The sequence below is a fragment of the Aulonocara stuartgranti genome (assembly GCF_965226115.1).
Source record: "Aulonocara stuartgranti genome assembly, chromosome: 6".
In the NCBI taxonomy this organism is placed as follows: domain Eukaryota; kingdom Metazoa; phylum Chordata; class Actinopteri; order Cichliformes; family Cichlidae; genus Aulonocara; species Aulonocara stuartgranti.
This window is the reverse complement of record NC_138944.1, coordinates 30017257-30038556: the sequence shown is the minus strand read 5'-3', so window position 1 is coordinate 30038556 and position 21300 is coordinate 30017257. Positions and strand designations below refer to the sequence as shown.

The window sequence follows — 21300 nt, the reverse complement described above, 5'->3', positions numbered from 1 at the left end:
TCTGTGTTTATCAGGGATTGTTGGTGTGTCAGAAGTCTGAACTTACCTTCCAGTGCACCAGCACTGAGGTAGTAGTTGTCGGCTTCACTGAGAGAATCACTGGAGGCTCATTAGGCACTGGAAAGAAAACACAGAGAGAGTGTGGAGAAGAAAAAGAAAAGTCAGACACACTGCCCATCCCCTTACATCATATAATGTTTTCAAATCCACGTAATGCACCGTCTTCCCACTTCTTTTCTCCGATACAGTGTCAGCATCCCAGTTTCTCACCGTCCTGCAAAGTGGTGGCAGCCTCCGTCTCTCTGCTGGGGACGCTGTCTCCTACGTCATTGGTGGCAACCATACGAAACTTGTAAGAAGTGAAGGGCTTCAGCCTTTAAATCCAAGTACACACATATAAGAATTATTTAAAAAAATGTATTTTGACCAGTTTTAGCAGGAAAAGCAAGCGATACGAGATTCAACATCTTTTCAAAGGGATGAGGTAATGCAAATCTCATTGCATTTCTCCAATCCCAACTCCAATAAAGCTGGGATGCCGTGTAAAAAGTAATCTGTAATTTAAAAAAAAAAAGTTTTTAAATTTGGTGGCAGCAACAAAAAAGTTGGTACATGCCCATGTTTACCACTGTGTAGCGTCTCCTCTTCATTTAACAACAGTCTGTAAATGTCTGGGAAGTGAGGAGACCAGCTGCTGGACATTTGGGAGACGAATGTTGTTGCATCCTTGTCTGATACAGGATTCTAGCTGCCCAGCAGTCCTGAGTCTTTTTGTGTTTTTCGTGCCAGGATGCTCCAAATGTTTGCAGTTGGTTAAAGGGCTTGAGTGCAGGTGGGCATGTTTAGCATCGTGTTGTAGAAACATGCATGGCTATCCCTAAAAAAGATCTCTGGATATCTAGATATACCTTTCACTTTTCCAGACGTGCAAGTTGACAATTCCAAAGGAACTAAGGTACTTCCATATGATTTATTGCTCAGGACATCAGCCCCATGTTTACAAAATTTCTTTCAAATTTAAATTCATCCGGCCACAGAACAGTCTTCCCCGTTTTCTCAGTAATTTTAGATGAAAGTCTTTAGCCCAGACAGACAGCAGCATTTCTGGATCATGTTCACGTATAGTTTCTTATTTGTATGATAGAGCTTTAATTTGCAATTGTGAATGACAATTCATTATGAACTGTGTTCACAGACAATGATTTCTGGAAGTGTTCCCGAGCCCATGCAGTGATTTCCATGATAGCATCATTCCCATTTTTAATGCAGTGCTGCCTGAGGCCCTGAAGATCACAGGCATCCAGTAGTGATTTTGTGCCTTGTCCCTTGCACACAGATTTCTGTGTTTCAGTTTTCTGATTAACCTCTGCCCATCTTTCTCATTTCGGAGAAACTCCACCTCTCTAAAATGCTCATTTTTATACCCAATTATGTTACTGACCTGTTGCCAGTCAACCTAATTAGCTACAAAATGTTCCTCCAACTGTTTCTTTATAATTACTTACTTTTCTAGCCTTTTGTTGCCCCATGCCAACTTTTAAAATGTGTTGCTGTCATAAAATGAGATTTTTCACAAAATTGTAAAATGTTTAAAAATCCAATATGATTTCAATGTTCTTCCGTACCACACAAATAAAATACAGATTTATGAGATTTTAGAAGCAATAGCTGCATTCTGTTTTTTATTTACATCTGACACAGTTACCTAACAGGTTTTTTTTTTATATAAAACCACAGCAATGTACTCATTATTTTGCAGAAAAAACAATTTTATAAAAACTCCTACAAAAAGCCTCTTGTGTAAAACTGTAAATAGACAACTGGACATGTCGGTACAAAGCTGAATGTGACATATCTCTGCGAGGAGCCTCCTCAGGAGGAGCCCTGCCTTATGTGCATTGATCAAATGTGGCCAGCGATAACTTCTGACATGTCTTGGTGGATGCACCGACTCTTAATCCAACTCTCATGCTTTTCTGTTTACTTGAAAGATGTACCATTGCTGAGCACTGTGCCTCAATAACTCCCCTTAGCAATATGCTCGTGCTTTAATCTCTTATTGCTTTTTGTGACAGTGGCGAGGATGCTGCTGCTGATGGCAGGAAAGCTGGCCAGAGTACCAGCAGCTCTCCTGCTGAGAAGTGGCTCACTGGGAAATAAAGAAAAATATGAGAAGACTTGTAAAATGTGACTCCTTTCGGTGTCTGTTCGGGTACAAATGCTCTGCGATATTGTAATTTAATAGAATGCTAATTTGAAAGGCAGAGATGAATAACAATTGTCAAATTTTCCTCTGCACAGAAAGACAAAATGAAAAACAAATAAGATAAGTGGAAGGCAGAAGTGTTCTTGGCTTTTCAATATAATAACTAACTAAAAGTAATTCCACTACTCCCCACATGTCTACCTGCAAGGGTTTTCCCTCGACACAGGAGATTGCACAGGGCCAGTCTGAAATCCAGCAGGTGACAGGAAAACTGCTCCAGTCTCTTGTTGTATAATTATGAGCCTGGGCCCAATGATGGACAACTAAAGGCCCTGTGGGGCTGTGGTTATCATTGGAATAGAACATCAAAGGCACCAGGCTTAAACAGGGTGGGCTAACAGCACTGGGAGGACGTTAAGGACAATGTGTGAAAGTGTGTGTTTACTGTATATGTGTGTCTGCACATCAGCCTGGGGACTTCGATGTTTTGGTTCCCAAGATGTCTTGGTGGAAAACAACAATTAAGGATAGATAAGAAGTGAGTGTGAGCGTGAGCATGTGGAGATGTAAGCTAATTCCTCCATCCGGCGCTCTAATGAGAGCGTTCAGTGATAGAATGAGCTCGAAAACAACAACAGCAGCGACCGCCATCATGGCAGATAGACTCTCCCTGAGGCAGGTTGAAAAAGACTGACGCAGACACATGGCGCGAATGCTCTTCAGCATCTCAAATAGCCCTGTGATAGCTCGTGAAGGAGCACACAAAAACAGCCACGAAGCAGGCACGAACACACACACACACACACGCAGACACCACACGCTGGTAAAGCACCATCATAGTCCTGCTACTCGGACCATCAGGAAGTTGGAGTAGCAATCCGGTCTGACTGCTCTCACCCGCTGCCATCACGAGGGAGTAGAGAACAGAGGGACTGAGAGAGGGGAATGTAAAAGGAAGACATGCAATAAGACTGAAGCCCTCTTGTACAGGATGAGTAGAAGAAAAAATACAAGCCTGATGGTTTTTGAAAGCATTGGCTGTTGATGGATGGAGGGAGAGGAGAGGAGGTGGTGACAGCAAGAGGGATGAAAAATTGTAAAGGAACAGAAGGGACAAAAAGCGCACGCAAACATGAAAGCTCGGAGGCAGAGCGAGTAAGAGATGAAAAAATAGAGGTATTAAGAAAAAGACAGAGAGCAGCTCCTGCTGCGCCTGTGTGATTAGGTGACTGAGATCCTCCCCGTTTATGCAGTAATTATGATTACTCTGCTCTCCCTGGTGTTTTTGTTTGGTGGCATGTGTGTATGTTTATTCTCCACCAACCTTTTCTGTACTTCAGCTTCTAAACAAATAAAACTTTCCAGTCTCTATTATAATTCTCCGTTGTTTGCTTTAAATTCACAGCGTCTTCTTCTCTCTGTCCACTCCTCTCCCCCGAGGATGCATAAACATAAGATTTCTACAGATTGCTTTAATTAATTCAAGTTCAGCGTGTCATGCTAAAAACAATTTTGAATTTGGGGATCTCTAAGGAAAAAAAACTAACAAACAAAAGAGAGCCATCTATATTTTTTATTGCCATTTTCTCTAAGCCTGAGATAATCTTACTCACTCTTACTGATACTGCTGCTTTACTTTCAGTCTGACTGAAATAGCCCATGAAGGCATATTTTACTGGCTTATTAGATATATTCATTTTAATCCTTTTTCACACGTTACCCTGCTGTTTGTCCACCTCAGCCTGCTGGTACTGCAGTGTGCCACTCTCCTTATTGCTGGGTGGCTGTGAAAAATGACTCGACGGCACCTGTGACTATTCTGTTGTGACACATGGGTTTTGGTATCCCTCCAAAAAAAGAAGCTGTCTTAAACATGTCATTCCTGTCTTTGAGATCAATGTAATATTCAGCCACCAGCGTGATATTTTTTGTCGCCGCAGACTGTCACTTTCTCCGGATCAGTGACAAACACTGCAACTTGGCCAGTAGCCAGTCATGCTGACATTTGTTAGAAAAATCACTTTTTCTTTTGAGTTTTTGGTGTGAAAAGTGTAATAAAAAAACAAAATATTGCACTTTAAACTGTCTATATATGAAGTGCCACAAATTCAAAGGGTGATGTATCAACCACTGCAGCTGTGCATATGTGCATGTGTGCGTGTACCTGTCAACAGTCCAGGAGGTCATGTTATGCAGGATGTCAGCTGTGTGGGTTTTCCAGTCGCCGTTGGGCAGCTCCTTGATTTGCAGAGTAAAGTACCTCAGCGGCGAGGAGGCTGAGCCACCGGTCACCCAATGGATGCGGAGTTGGCGAGATTCAACCTCATCTTGAGGAACGGACAATTTCCTGGGTGGGAGGGGACGCTCTGTAGACACGGATAGGAGGTTTGAAGAGGCGAGATAATAACATGAGAGAGAAGGTGGAACAAGTGATGTGACAAAGATAAGAACAGTGGAACTGAAGAGGAGGCAGGCGCATGAAAAAAACGAAGCTCCATGTGCAAAGGCTTCGAATATTTCCACAGCAGCAAGTCCAACACTTTCTTAGGCCAGAACTCAGCTGGAGGGATGAACACAATTTCTCCAAAAGAAAGAAGAGAGAGCACTTAAGAGCTCTGAAAACCACAGTCAGGATCCACATCTTAAAAGCAGTCAGTATGGCCGTGACATAAGTACGACACACGCACACAAGAAGCCAGGTAAGTCAGAGAAATCGGGTTATGTAGGGCATCAGAAAATGTGATAAAAATAAAGAGTTGCCTGTCTTCTTCTTTTACAACCATGCCCTCAACTATTGTAACTGCAGAGAGTACTGTAAACATGCGCAAAGCTTTAATGTAAAGATCTTTTCTTTCATCTGCTCGGCTAAGACATGGATTTTGTCTTTGTCATGCTCATCTTTACAGTCACCATGAAATCAGTTTTCTGGGCAGACATCTAGCTGCAGGGAAATGTGGTTTCTTTGATCTTTTACCTTGATTACAGGGAACTAGTCTTTTGTATAAATGATGTTTAAGAAATAAGCCTGCTGCACACAGCAGGTCACTCAGACGCCTGGATATTTGCAGGACAAATGGAGATAAAAATGGACAATCTGCTGCAAATATTTCTGTTGCACAAGGCACGGGCAGCCCACATTTATGTAACATGTGCATCAGCGTGAAAAAGTGCTGCCATGCAAACACGTGTTTATATGAAACAAGACAACTAACTACTGTGGCATCAAAGAAACCATTTCTCAACAGATTGCTTGTGTGTGTGCGCGTGCGTGCGTGTTTATCTGTGTCTTAGCTATTCAATTACAGGATGAAAGATGGCTCTGGGAGTCAGTGTCTTTGTACAACTGTGTTCACCGTACCTGTGCGATTAGCAGTACCTGTGCAGGCACACAAACAACAACACACGGCTGGGGGCAAAACTGTCTAATTTCAGGGGCTTCGGGTTATCGATTAAGTCTGGAAATAAAAGCATTATCGATTCTCTCTGAAGTTTAATTAATCTGCACTTATTTTCTCAAAACGCACACACAACCACACACCCAGGCAGGCTCGGCTTCCTTCATTCATCCTTATCAAAAGTAATTTGATAATTTGATTTGATCTGTTTGTCTCCTTCTTCCCGCACTCCCCCTGCTCTTCGCTCCCTTCAAAATGTGACTATTCTCTGCCCTCTTTTGTCTTTCTGATACCATCTGTGTCTCCCTGTCTGTTCCCCTTTTGTTCTGCTCCACAGTTAAGATCATGTTCTGATAATAAACTCATAATTGCGAGAACAAGTTCGGACCTTTCAGCACTTGCATATTATTTCTACACGAGGGAAGGAGAGGAAACACTGGGTTTTTAGTAGAGATGGCACGATACCACTTTTTTATGTCCGATACCGATATCATAAATTTGGATATCTGCCGATACCGATATGAATTGAATTGAAATTGAATTGAATTGAAAGAATGCTTTATTGGCCATATGCAGGTTGCCTCGCAGAGGAATAGGACCCCCCCCCCCCACATACACAACAAAGACATCACATGGGAATACAGTCGGAGATCGGCAGCGTTACAGAAAAAAACAGATGGTACCTTCCCAAAGGAAAAAGTACTATAGCTTACTAGGGTATATTAGACTTAACAGTTACTATATACAGTAATGGACTTCTATACATTTTATATCAGATTAAAACTTTGGGTGTAAGATTCAGATAATTATTTATTAAAAGCTAGACATTTTAAATGAGAATAAGAAAGAAAAGTATGTCTTTGTGCCCCCTTTTCCCTGTTAATGCCCCATCGGCCCCCCTGGCTAAACTTTGCTGGATCCGCCCCTGCACAGTTACCAGCGTCAGCTAGTAGAAAAAGATCCTGGTGTAGAAAGTAATATTAAATAAATTCTAACAACAGCTTATCAAGGTTAAATGTGCTGCTGTTGTTCAGCCGCTGGTTTCCTCTTTCTGGTGCAAAGTGGGCCAAAAACAAACAAGAGAAACGGGAGTCACGACAGAAAAGCCGATCAGCTGATCATTAAGCAGTTTCATGATTGAAGTAGCAACAGGAGAGGGAGAGAGAGGCAGTTGCTCCATATATTGGTTGTTAAGCTTAACGTGGGAATGCTTTACAAACATTCAGAGATGAACTTACACACTTGCTTTACTTCCCTCTGGGATCACTTCCTCGGAGATGAAACGCTGGTTTGGTAGCGAGGCTACAAATACACACAGCTGCTCTATCACGTGAGCACACTGCTCCAACGTGCAACGGTTATGAGCTGAGTTACGCCATGTCGCAAGTTTTGTGAGGTGCTTTTTTGATATTTAATGGATCAGATTACATTTTTTATTTCTCTCCGATATCAGATCCAGTAATTTACGTCAGTATCGGACCGATACCGATACTTAATATCGGATCGGTCCATCTCTAGTTTTTAGTAGAGGAAAAAGGAAAGATGAAGGGGTTGAAGGTAGCTGAATATGCTATGTTCTCTGTTACCTTCTCAGCTCTCACGCTTTTGGGTACAAACATCAGCAACGATACATATTTCCAAAACGGTTTCTCCCTAAGGCATGCATCCACACACACGTTCACGTGCTCACCCAAAAAGCCAATTTTCTCTTTCTAGGGATTAAGTTGGTCTCTTCAATATCATCAGAAAGAAATCTCTATTAGGATATTCTGTCTATCTCACAGCAAGAATGGGGCATTATGCTACTGAAGTGGAACAGAGAACCACTGAACTCTATTCTCAAGAAATCCTGATAATGACGCTGCGGATGTTATGATATCTGATCCAATTAAAATGCACCACACAAACTGATGGCTGCGAACAGAGTATCTGACAAAATGATTCCAGGTTTCCACAAAAAATCACTTAACTGTCATATTTTAATGCTTCTGTAGCATTTCACTGCTTACTCAGTGCTGCTATGCTGACAGAGAAAACAGCAGAGACAGAGAGAGAGAGATCAAGGATGACATATACCAAAGTCAGTTAGCTACGTCGCAACCAAACCTATTCATGCGTTAGCCCACAGAGACACCAGAACCATTGCAACTTCATTTTTTAAGTGAAATATCACTTACTGTATTTCACTCCGGGAGAAAGCTCGTATTAGCTCTGGAGTGCTCGATCTTCAACACCATCTGCCACATCTTTCCTTCTCCATTTTCTTAATTACTGTACTGTGCAAAAGTCTCAAGCCCCCTCTCAGTTCTTTATACTTGGAAAAAGCAAAATAGATGCAATGATCTAATGAAAAACTGAGTTTGTGCAGTTTCAATGAGCTTGAAAATAAATATTTGGTATGAGCACCTTTATTCTTCAACACAGTCTGAACTCTCCAAGACAAGCTTTCTTGTCATTTCTTTACGTAGTCTTCAGGAATAGTTCTCCAGGCTTCTTGGAGGACATTCAAAGCTCTTCTTTGGATGTTTGGCTGCTGTTTATTCTTTTCTCTGTCATGATGATCTCACACTGCGTCAATAATGTTGAGGTCTGTGCTCTGGACCACAACTTCTGTTGTGTCTTTTTGTGTCATACTGAAAAATGAAGGCAGTCAGATGCTTTCCGGACTGCATTACTTGGTGGATCAAAATCTGATGATACTTTTGTGTTGATAATTTCATAAATTTTGACAAGATCTTCAATACAACAGGCTGAAAACAGCCACAAACTATAATGCGCAAGCAGGAGGTTAAGCAAAAGGTACAACAGCGAATGTCTCCAGTCAAAACACATAAAACACGGTGGAGGCAATCGCTGTTGTACCTCTCTCTTAATCTCCTGCTTGCGCATCCATGAAGACCTGAATCAGAAATTTAAATTTCCCCATTTCCCCTCCTTCAGAGTAGCTTCTTGACCTCCACCTGTCCACTGACACTGTACAGTGGGGCAAAAAAGTATTTAGTCAGCCACCGATTGTGCAAGTTCCCCCACTTAAAATGATGACAGAGGTCAGTAGTTTGCACCAGAGGTACACTTCAACTGTGAGAGACAGAATGTGAAAAAAAAATCCATGAATCCACATGGTAGGATTTGTAAAGAATTTATTCGTAAATTAGGGTGGAAAATAAGTATTTGGTCACCTCAAACAAGGAAGATCTCTGGCTCTCACAGACCTGTAACGTCTTCTGTAAGAAGCTTTTCTGTCCCCCACTCGTTACCTGTATGAATGGCACCTGTTTGAACTCATCATCTGTATAAAAGACACCTGTCCACAGCCTCAAACAGTCAGACTCCAAACTCCGCCATGGCCAAGACCAAAGAGCTTTCGAAGGACACCAGGAAAAGTATTGTAGACCTGCACCAGACTGGGAAGAGTGAATCTACAATAGGCAAGCAGCTTGGTGTGAAAAAATCAACTGTGGGAGCAATCATCAGAAAATGGAAGACATACAAGACCACTGATAATCTCCCTCGATCTGGGGCTCCACGCAAGATCTCATCCCGTGGGGTCAAAATGATCATGAGAACGGTGAGCAAAGATCCCAGAACCACACGGGGGGACCTGGTGAATGACCTGCAGAGAGCTGGGACCAAAGTAACAAAGGTCACCATCAGTAACACACTACAACGGCAGGGAATCAAATCCCGCAGTGCCAGACGTGTTCCGCTGCTGAAGCCAGTGCATGTCCAGGCCCGTCTGAAGTTTGCCAGAGAGCACGTGGATGATACAGCAGAGGATCGGGAGAATGTCATGTGGTCAGATGAAACCAAAGTAGAACTTTTTGGTATAAACTCAGCTCGTCGTGTTTGGAGGAAGAAGAATACTGAGTTGCATCCCAAGAACACCATACCTACTGTGAAGCAAGAGGGTGGAAACATCATGCTATGGGGCTGTTTTTCTGCCAAGGGGACAGGACGACTGATCCGTGTTAAGGACAGAATGAATAGGGCCATGTATCGTGAGATTTTAAGCCAAAACCTCCTTCCATCAGTGAGAACTTTGAAGATGAAACGAGGCTGGGTCTTCCAACATGACAATGATCCAAAACACACCGCCCGGGCAACAAAGGAGTGGCTCCGTAAGCAGCATTTGAAAGTCCTGGAGTGGCCTAGCCAGTCTCCAGACCTCAACCCCATAGAAAATCTGTGGCGGGAGTTGAAAGTCCGTGTTGCTCGGCGACAGCCCCAAAACATCACTGCTCTCGAGAAGATCTGCATGGAGGAATGGGCCAAAATACCAGCTACTGTGTGTGCAAACCTGGTAAAGACCTATAGTAAACGTTTGACCTCTGTTATTGCCAACAAAGGTTATGTTACAAAGTATTGAGTTGTATTTTTGTTATTGACCAAATACTTATTTTCCACCCTGATTTACGAATAAATTCTTTACAAATCCTACCATGTGGATTCATGGATTTTTTTTTCACATTCTGTCTCTCACAGTTGAAGTGTACCTCTGGTGCAAATTACTGACCTCTGTCATCATTTTAGGTGGTGGAACTTGCACAATCGGTGGCTGACTAAATACTTTTTTGCCCCACTGTATTTGATGACGCCTCAGTGAACAGTATATCTATTAACTGATGTTGTAATTTGTTTTTCAACAATTTTTTTGATTAATGTTTTGTTTCCTTTACAATATTATAGAAGCTGTCTTCTTCACCCTGACCTGTCTTATTTGGCTCAGCAGAACTAAAATATATATCCTGCTGCTTTTACACACACACACACACACACACACACACACACACACACACACACACACACACAGCGATTCTCTGCGCGATCAACCTCTCACATGTTTAAGCTGCGGGAGATTTCACTTGTCATGTTTGCATAGTAAGCTAACGATTAATAAGACGATGTCAGAGGAATTGGTGCGCAAATTATCATCAGTCACCAATCAGTGCTGTCACTCTCTATACACAGTTCGTGCGATTGCAAAGTGAAAGCAAAAAACAAGCGCAAATTCAAACGCGATTTCAATATGTCACATATTGACAGTGGCTCGCCGATGCCAATGACATAATTACCCAGCTACATTTCCGAAAGAATGCAAAAGCATTGACATATATTTTTCCTTCCTACAATAGCCCGACGGGCAGGGCAGAGATAGATTTTGGTAGCCCGACTGGAAAAATCGCTAGCCCCGGGACGTCGGGCTAGCGATTTTGCGAGCCCTGCAGCAACATGACGAGCATCACGGCACTCAAATAAGAGGAAGACAAGAACTTTATATTTGCTTCTAAATTGAAGGAAATAAAACTGCTCTTTACTTCTGTAAAAGTCAAATCACTTCAAAAGTGTGTTTTTTTTCTGGCCGTCAGTGACCAGATCATTGTGGGAAGATATATCTCTTCTGTTTCAGTGTTTTAAAGACAAAACAGTGGGGGAGACCGAGTCCTTGCTAAACTCATACGTCTCACCACAGGCACGGGCTGTCATACTCAGCGATTGACTGTGTTTCAATTTTACAATTCTTGTTGTTGTAGCAGCTTATGCTCTGTGATGAGGCCACTGGCTGCTAAAATTAGATAAAACTCTGAAAGGGAAATTAGCAGCTTTTTTTTTCATCTCTTAAAGTCAAAATTAACATAAGTGCAAAGTGCTGGTAAAAACTCTTGATCAATAGTAATTACTTTGGGTGAGGATGTAAGATTTATGGCGTTTGGTTCTGACTTTCTGGCCCTCCTTTCGCTCTCCTTTAGAAAAACGACTTCGAGCCTCATTTTCATTCTCACCTACTAAGTGTACAGTTTCCATCCGCCCACAACTGAGCACGGTGCTGTGGATGAGAAATATCCCAGCGTTGCAATCGACAGTTGGTGAGAAAGGCTAATAATCCTGTCTCACTCAACAAGCCAGTTAATTTTGGCGTGTTCAGAGAAAGGTATAAACAGACGGAGTGCCACAAATTTCTTCGGATAATCTACAATTCTGAAAAAGTAACACTTCCCTTTTTAAGTGATAACAGTTACAGTCAGGCCCAGAGGTAATGTTATGAACTCTTGATTTTCATTATACCTCTACAGGAGGGCTAATACCTGGTGGCTTCAATGCCTACATTTACTGACAAGTCCAGGGGAGTTTCTAAATGTCATTTCTTTTTGTTCTATGTCACACACCCTGAAAAGGTCATGCTTTTTATTTTGTGCTAATATTTAGTGCCCGGTAACAATGAATTCGCCATGTCCAACCACAAACTGCTTAGGGCCAAACTTTCCGCTTTCTTTTCTTGTGTCTGAACTCCCTTTCTGAGGAGCAAACATGAACTGCAATGAATTGCACCTTTAATAGCAAGTGATGCTGCAGAGATCACAAAATATGAAAATTCCACACTGCTCCTGCATAACGATTACTGTAAGAAATCTGACAACATAATTATACTGGTAAAATCATTATGGTTGTCCTCTATAATAGAGCTTTCTCACAGCAAACATTTAGAAAATTGCAGTTAAAATTAATAACATTAATCAAGCTGCTCGTGCTTACAACTTTTCCCTGTTTATTCTGGTTTATTTAAGACATTTTATTCCCTTATGCATCACTACAGGTCAATATGAACTGTATTAGAGATTATTACTTTGCTGTGCTATGAATTCCAAATTAGATGCATGATGTATGTATGGAGAGTCTGCAAGACAGAAGCTATTTCAACCGAAAAGCTTACACCCCTTTACTCTTGCCGAAACTCTCCATATATTACTTCACAGAGGAATGATTTTGCAAAGAAGCAAAATGAACAAAGTTGTTATACGGCTCCATTAGTTCTTCTTCAGAATCAGATCACACTGTTCGTGGTGCCAGAGAACACCGAGTGGAGATCTTCACAGCTTACTGTAATTTCGACTTCGTTCTCAAGCTCCAAGCCGCACCATCGGTGACCCCATCAGTCGCATAGTGTTTGCTCGAACATAGCAAAAGATGTGTCCCTGTAGGTCCTTTTCATGCGGTCATTTTGACTCAGCATAAAGAAAAGCAGAGGCACTCGGGAGCTAATAGCATTCATGATGACTCTGTTCCATTAAAGAGTAAGCCCATCAGTGAGCCTGTCTGCCAAGCCCTGAAACTGTCACACACGGGGAATGGTGCCATCATTAAAGAGTATTCTAAGACCAACCTCAACAGCTCTGGATAAAAGTTTCAAACTAGCTGCACCAGCCTTCCTGCTGGGTGCAGCTGGTTTAAGTGTTAAATCACCGAGGGTCAGAAGAGACCAGATTTTCGATGGGTTGTTAAGTTTCTCCGTGTTTTTTTCCACACAAACTCAGGTCTTCCATTCTTACCGAGCAGAAGCAGTTTTGTAAGGTGTCATGGAGACAGATCAGCTATCATTACTGATACTGATGGCACCTGTAGCTGCTCTGACATCTCGGAGTATTTGGACTAAAAGAGGCCTGTCGGAAGTCTGCTTTAAAGTCATGAACTACATTTCTGGGAGCAGTGTCAGACACAGGTCATTAAGTCCACAGTGGAGACGGACAGTTTTTGTGCGTCTGCAAGTGATATATGTGAGCCAGCAGGTTGGACTCCTGCTATATTTTAAACAGGAGTGGTTAAAATTAGAGCAGTCAGATCCTGAATATGCGTGAGTGTCCTTTACCTCTGCGTTCAGTGGTAACAACCACAGCTTCCTGTCCTGCACCCCAGCCCACGGCAGTGCGAGCAATGAGTCGGAAAACGTAGCTCTGCTCAGAGGAAAGTCCTGTGACGGTGAACTGCCGAGCATTGGACCCCACCTCCACTGTAGTCCAGCGCAGAGGGTCCCTGCTGTCGAGGCGGTAGGAGATCTGGTAGCCTAGTGAGGGGCAGAAGGAAAGACAGAAGGAGGAGGAAGCTATTTGAAATCTGTGTGAAATTCTTGCGTGTGATTGTGTTCACAGAGCCCACAGGAATCAAAGAGAGCACAATATGAGGCGAAACCCCCCCCCTGCAAACATAGCTGCACAAAGCCATATCACGCAGCTTCATTTCCACAATAAAACATACAAACAAATATGTTTTTCTTCAGGTCATGAAACTACATTTGAACTCTGTTGGGATTTGATATGTGCAGCTTCTTTCCTTCATACTTACTATTTTCCAAAGACAAAGTCAGGATTTCAGAGCAGAACTCCAGTACACACTCACACATGCTCACGTTCCCCTACTCTCACAGTGTATAAACATATAACCTCTCTGTGTGTACCCTTGGCTGTGACCCATGGTGTACACGGCTCCAGTCTGTTTCTCTGTCTTATGTGCAGTAGGCCATGTAATAACACTAACATCCTTCAACACATGCACGCACGCTCAAACCACTGATCCCTGTCCAAGCTTTCCACAGGCCACTGGCCACTCACAAAGGCTTTTATTATGAAGATTGCATTGTACAGCAAATACACACTAGAAACACACAAGTGTGTGGATGTGATTAGTTCACAGTAAGACTGTCAGGATAATAATCTGCTCAGAGGCACCTAATCTGGTTGTGCGGGTGATAATCTCATCAGATAGTCTGATTAAATGTTAATGTGAATGCTGCACGTGGGAGATTACTGGATAACAGCTAGATCACAAATCCTCCTGCATCGAAACAATTGGGTCATAGCACAGCATTATGTTCTGTACCATCATTAAGCCATTGCTGCTCTCACATACTGGAGGCTAAATCTCTGTTACATTAAGTGATTGCATCACGTTAGAGAAAGCCCTTAGTCCTTTTTTCCATAAGATATAAAATGTACGATGCACTATATTTCATTATGGTTTGCATGAGCAGACTAGCAGACTGTGCATCTAATGTATACCAATTTTTTTTTTCTTTGCCTTTAGGGTTTTGAAAAGACTGGAGAGACAGACACCGATGGTATAACACAAGCAGACTGTTTTGAAGAGCAGAGCCACAAATGGAGAAAGTGTCACCAGAAGGACACCAGTAAGAGCTGAGAGAGGTTAATTTGATTTAGAAATGTTAAAGGGGATACATGCATATTAAATAAATGATCAGTATGAAGTGAATGATTGACCTTTTGTCTGTAATAGAGTGAAGTGATTGCGTGCAGATTGTTTCTGAATTCGCGTCACTCCAGAATCAGTGTCATGTATATTCCACTGGCTTTTTTTATTTTGTGACTTCACACTCATTTTAGAAAGGGTGATCAACAGTCGACACCAGAGATAAAGGTGTCTATCAAGTCTATGCTGGAAGTGTCCAGATGACTAGTGTTCAGATATTATTGTTCCCTATGTTATTTCTGTCAGAGCATCAAACGCCCTTCTGAACAGTTTTTTTATCCATCTCTGACCAATTACACATCTGCTTCATTTTGCAAAGGCTACCAAAAGAAGGAAATACAATTGTTAGCATCTACAAGAGAAACTCACTTGATAAAAAGACTATAAAGGACTATGATGCTCTATGGTCCTTGTTGGGGAAACATCACAACACATAGTTGTTTACATTATCGTAAGATATGTGGTCTATGATGTCCGGTTCCACCTCAGCCAGGGGTTAAGGGACTGGATCACAATGCATCACGGTAGACGTTCACGCTTTGGTTCAGTGTTGTTCACTGACTGACCAAAAGATCAAGACATGTTTAAACACGGTCAGCGTCTCACTTCTCATCTCATAAACTTTCGTACACCATAGTATTTTAAGCATAGTAGAGATATACAGATTGTTTTCCTTTAGGACCCGTTGAGGGTCTTAAATGAAAAAATAATTTTTTCAGCTTCCTAGTTTTTTAAAATTTTTATTTAGCTTGGATCTATGACTGAAAGCTGAACAGAGAGAGTACCTAATAAGTTAAAATGAGGGTTTTGCAGACCGTCTCAGTTAATCTGTTGTTTAGAGCTGCATTTATACTTCTTTACATTATGTTTCATGACCCTTAAAGAAGTGCTAAATGGCAAAATTATGGATGCATTAATTAAAGTTAAAGGGAATATTGATGCCTTGATTTGCTTAACTAATTAACTTCTGCATTTTTATTGCTACTGTTCTAATTTGTGATATTCTCATAATGTTTTCTTTCTCGTGCAAAGAAAATAATCATCCATCCATCACTGATTAAATTGCCACACTAATAAAGAGCTGGTAAAGCTTTTGCTTTTGGAGTTATGTGTTTAAAGGATCATTTCACACTAACTAATCTACAAGCCAGCACAGCTAATATAAGAGATTTTTAAAATTCAGACTGAATTTGGGCAGCAGGTAGTGATGCAATGCATGCAATGATGAGCATTTTAGAGGAAATCTTTAAATGTGTGCCTTTGTAAACTTTACAAAGAGACACACTGAAATGCAAACCAATGGGAGAATACTTTTTAGTATGCATTTTAGTACTCAGCATGTAAGTATTTGCAGTACAATTTGCACACATTTGAGTAAAATGTGTCCTCTATTTTATTACTTCAGTGTGTATGTGTGGCTGTATTATATTCATAGAAGGGTGAAAGAACAAAAATGCCTCACTGCACTGTGCCAAATTAGATTGTGCACCTTCTGTAGTCTTGTTTCTCCTCTGTCCACCTTCTGTGTCAGTCCCCCATGGGTGGAGAACCCAAGGAGAAATGAGGGAGTCATGAGGACTAAAGAAACCAGTACTCTACAGACCTTTGTATCTGCATAAACACACACAACACATGCTCAGCAAGGACACAGTAGGGCTGTATGTTTGTGTGTGTGCCTGTGTGATCGAGAGAGTGAGATTTGCCCTCCCACTCATCCTTCTGCTACAGAGTGGTGTCGCACTAAATGTCCTCCCGCTAACAATACAGTCACACATCACTCAAACTGTCCTGTTCAACTCGCTCTCCCACTGAGAGGACAAATACCACTCCTCACCCAGTTACTGCGTACACACACACACACACACACACACACACACACACACACACACACACACACACACACACACACACCCCTGTCCCTCCTATCACCTCTATACATCTACTGTCTGCTGTCTCTCCCCTTCTGTTCTCTCTCTTTCCAGCTCAGCAGCTCACACATTTCTTTCACCTCTCCTCCTCTCCTGGAGTATTTTTCCGATTCACACCGCACGGTGATAGTGCATGAATCTGCACATTTATTTATAAATATATATAGATGGTCATATTTATTAGGAAAGGTGCCTTAAGCACCTACAGCTGTCTTTTTTCAGGTACAGACACATATACAGAGACAGCGGGAATCTTTTCCATTTTACAGTTTGTACTTGTCACAGTAGATGTGTGTGTGTGTGTGTGTGTGTGTGCATGTGTGGCTGAAACTGCAAAATCATTTGCTACAAGCATGAAAAATGGATTATGATTTAAATTTTGCTTTCAAATATCTGCTCACTTGTATATGTGGGCGTTTGTTTTTATATACCTAATATGATGCCGTTGGGGGATGCAGGTGGCTGCCAAACCACCCTAACGGATGACAATCGAACTTCTGGAAACACCATCCTGACAGGGGGTCCTGGGACTGGAGAGAAAAATAGAGAAAGGAGTTGGCAGCAGAATTAAAAGATATTAATACACAATTTAAGAGAAAAGCAGCAGCGGCAAGAAAAAGAGGCTCAAAAGAAGTGCTTCAGTTCGGTAATGAGAAAAAGAGTATCTCAGCATCTGGCTCTTATACTGTAATATGTTAGCATTATAGCACACAGATGTACGTGCATATGCTCTCCACATATACACGCCAAAACACACACAGACACACACACACACACAAATATATACATTGAGTGAGTTTGTTACACATCTTTAAGAGGTACTTGTAAAAGACACAAAACAGAAAATGTAATTTCTTTCAGCCTCACTCGGGCTGTCGTTGTTCCTGATAAAAGCACATGTTCCACACCAGCAAATACATGTCAACGTATGTCTGTGTGTGTGTGTGTGTGTGTGTGTGTGTGTGCTTGTGCTTGTGGGTACAGTAGGTGTATGTGTAGGTTCATTATACATCGCCGGGAATTGACTTCCTCATTCTTGTTTCATCCTGAAATGAGAAAAACTTTTCAAACGTGACACCGTTTGATAGAGGAGAGCGAGTGTGTCTATGAGGGTTTCAGTCTGTGTGTGTGTGTGTGTGTGAGCAGATGTGAGTTTCTGTGCGTATGTGTGAGTGCCCAAGTGTACTTCATGATTCAGAAAAGAACAGGCCAGGTTACTGCCACCCTGAAAAGTCTGCCGTGGTTACCAGGTTGATGCAGAGGCGTGGAACACATGAAGAAAAATACCCACGGCTGGGTGATTAATGAAATCATTGATTATGTTCTTTCATGCTTCTCTAAAATGCCTTACTCGCTGTTTAGTTCAGCTGCAGCAAAGATGACACAAAGAGGGCCTTTTGTAATCAATCAATCTGTATGTAGGAGGTAAAAGTTATAACAAAAGTATCTGTAGATGAATCTGCAGAAGAATCAGAATGATCTCCTTTGTCTCACGATCACAGCAACTCTTTTATAATGCTCACTTCTCCTTTCTGTCCATGTAGATCCCTTGAAGGCCTGCGTTTGTGTTTGCCACTTTCTCTTCCCACACACCTCACATGATGGCAACAGATGACTTTATGACCTTGTAAATTCATAGCTCGGGGTTTAAGGCAAATTCACAGACTTGCCATAACCCCAAACACATAAATCTGTGCCCCTACCAACTTATTTATTTATTTAATAAACAAACAACTTTCAAAGTTTAATAAATCTTTGTTTTGTTTTTCTAAAGTCAGCGACAAATCATGTTGAATATTCACCAAATATTAAAGAAAACAGCTTTAATTATGATTTTTGCCAGATTCAAACAGCCCAAAATATCCACATACTACAGCTACAGAGGCAGGTGCACCTTCTTCTTTTTTTTATGCAGTTGGTGTGCCACAGGGATGCGTATTAGGACTACTGCTCTTCTTCATACAGCTAGGTCAATAAGTATTTGGACAATGACACTATTTTTGAAATTCTGCATGCAACACTTTCTTTCAAGACTTTGGTGTCCCTGAGTTGGCCAGAGCATCTCTTTTTAAGATTTTACCAGATTCTAAATTTGGTAGATTTATTTTGTTTTTTCAGCCTAATGATGGCTTCCCTCGCTTTTCTACTCAATCAACATCTGATTTGGATTTCATACTGAGAGCTCCAGTGAGCTTCTACCAAAAGTAAATTCAACAATTAGAATTAACTCCACTCCACAAAACAGCAGTAAACAGTTCCTAAACTGTTACAATACTTTTGTTAAATCCCTTGAGTTGAAAGTGAAAGTCTGAACTTCAAATTCCATGTTGATTTTTTGTTTCCTACTCCACTATGGTGCTGTACAAAGTCAAACGTTAAAAAAAAATACATTTTGTGTGCTCTTACGGACAGTGCTGCAGTCTGCCTTTGATGTTGCTCAGTCTTGTTCAACTCCTCTTAAGCTGTGTTAAACACAGAAAAATCCAACTTTATGGTATTTTCAAATTGCAAAGAGTTGCCGTCTAATCTTCCTAACGTCATAACTATTAAAAGGGCTGAAACTGAAGTGTTCAGAACACATATGTATTTAGGCAATATTACAGATCATATCTTATCATATAAAATTCACACTGATAGGTCCATCTAACAAGTACAAATCTCTCTCCCTCCAGGTGTGGAAACCCTTGACTTCTGCTACTTTTACTGGACGGGCATCTGATCAGCATCTAGAAAAAGTATACTACTCTCTTTGAAGGTTTATGGATGGATGAATTTGTATGACCACAGACTTCATAATGGCAGATTTTTCCTCTTATCTGTGTATATGGCAGACAGAACTGGTTACAATGCAGGAAGTCAATTTTAAAGGACTGAGAAAACAGTGCTCTTGGTCATGGGGACTTCCTTTGAAGTTGCAGTGACATTCGCTTTAAACTGAACCTTTTTGTTCCTGATGCATTATGGATCTGGGTCTTATTTGCACTTGCTTGTGCTGTGTGTCAGTTATATGCGTGTGATTACTTGTGATTGTCTGTAAGTGATAAATCCCACTTGGACACATCGCTCTTGAATTAGTACTTACAAGATAGAAGATATGAAAACATATATTAAAAAGCTGGTGATTAGACAGGGTAAGAGAAAACTGGGTCCTACCATCTTCTTTGGTTCTTAGCAGTATGCGGTTGCTGGGTGGGCCGTCACCCATACGTGTGTATGCCAGCACCTGCAGCACATACACTGTGTATTTTTGGAGGGCCCCGAGGAGCAGCGACACACTCCCCTCTCCTTCTGCCACCTGAACACTGGGGGGACCTTCTGAGTCTTTCTTGCTGTATAAAACCTGCACAAAACAAATATATCTCACATAAAAAAGAAAAAAAAAAACATACACAGAAATGAACAAACACGTCTAGCAGTCTGTTTCAATTTTGTTCAGTGTCTGTAGCCTAAACACTCCTATCTTAGATGTACATCAGGCTACTGCAATAATTATCTGAATAACAATAACAATAATATCCTATTTTTTTTATATACAGCACAGAATGCAACACAGTTTAAAGAAATTAAGTAATAAATTCCAAAATATAATCAGTTAAGGCTACAAAACAGCAGAACATAAAAAAAGCAAATTAAAAAAACAAACAAAACAACAACCGATGTGCATCTCTGTGTAGGGTCACAGCGAGGCAAAGCTTTGTTTCCAGTGTTTAAATGTGCAGGACAAAGCACCATTATGCTTAATCAGTGTTCACGTCTCAGTCTATTGCAGGTGATTCTTTACTTAGGTGAATTTGGACATCTGATATATTTGACTTTTTATAGTTTGTGATCAAAAGGTTTTTACACTACCTGGTTTGCACTGAGCAAACATCCTGGAGATTATTTTAAGGACCCCAAATCTGTATTTTCTAAGTTATTAAGGTGACACAATATTAGTGTTCCATCCATTATCTGCTTTGCAGCACATAACTGGGTCAAAAACACATAAAGTTATTCTCGGTTCTAAAAAAAATATTTGTTTTTCACACAGGCATACAAAGTGTATTTGTTTTTCAGCTGCTGGTTTAGTGTGCTTGCAAGTATTTCTAACACTAGAGTGGTGTGCGTGGAACTGACTCACAATACAGTGCCAGTGCTAATCATAGCAACGTCAACGATGGAGCGCGTGAGCCTGAGCGACGATGTGACTCAGCGATGTGTTTTTGACAGCCACGGAGGACAACGGCACAGAAAAACAGGCTTCATCACCTCAAACAACAAAAAACGATCCTAAAATTAAAATGACATTAGTGCCAGCCACTAAGAAAACAAAACGGTGCACGCTGTATTTTTACAGTTTCGGATTTTAAAAAAAATATGTCAGGAGCTGCTCGCTCTTGTTTTTGTTCTTCGTTTTTCGCCTTTTCTTTTTTTTAATATTCATGAGCGTGAACATCAATACCGCACACTTAAAACCATTTGAAGGAAAATGTCACCTTAAACCCAAGTGTCTAAAAACAGAAATAGTCTTAAGGAGTGCACAGCAGGAAGCAGCAGCAACTATTCAGCATCTACTAGCACATGGAAGGTGTTAAAAAGCTGCTGCTGGCAGTCACTTCCCATCTATTAACATGTTAGGCATGCAGCTCAGTGTGATCCTTAGGAGGCCACAAGAAAACACACAGATGTGGAGTGTGATGTGCTTTGGGCATGGTGGATGACCTGGATTCCACACAGCGTTTTTCCTTTTTTTAAT

At 41.3% G+C, this 21300-nt stretch overlaps 1 protein-coding gene across 4 annotated transcripts in view; it reads right to left on the bottom strand.

Annotated features, from left to right (window-relative positions):
- LOC309709152 (protein sidekick-1-like) overlaps positions 1–21300 on the bottom strand; it is a 302493-nt gene that overhangs the window by 17511 nt on the left and 263682 nt on the right. For all 4 annotated transcript variants that reach the window (XM_082537647.1, XM_082537650.1, XM_082537648.1 and 1 more), the window contains 6 exons: positions 19719–19905; positions 16997–17095; positions 13244–13438; positions 4371–4572; positions 271–374; positions 47–117 (listed from right to left, as the gene is read on the bottom strand). In XM_082537647.1, coding sequence (XP_082393773.1) covers positions 47–117; positions 271–374; positions 4371–4572; positions 13244–13438; positions 16997–17095; positions 19719–19905 — 858 coding nt within the window. The remainder of the gene's footprint in view (positions 1–46; positions 118–270; positions 375–4370; positions 4573–13243; positions 13439–16996; positions 17096–19718; positions 19906–21300) is intronic.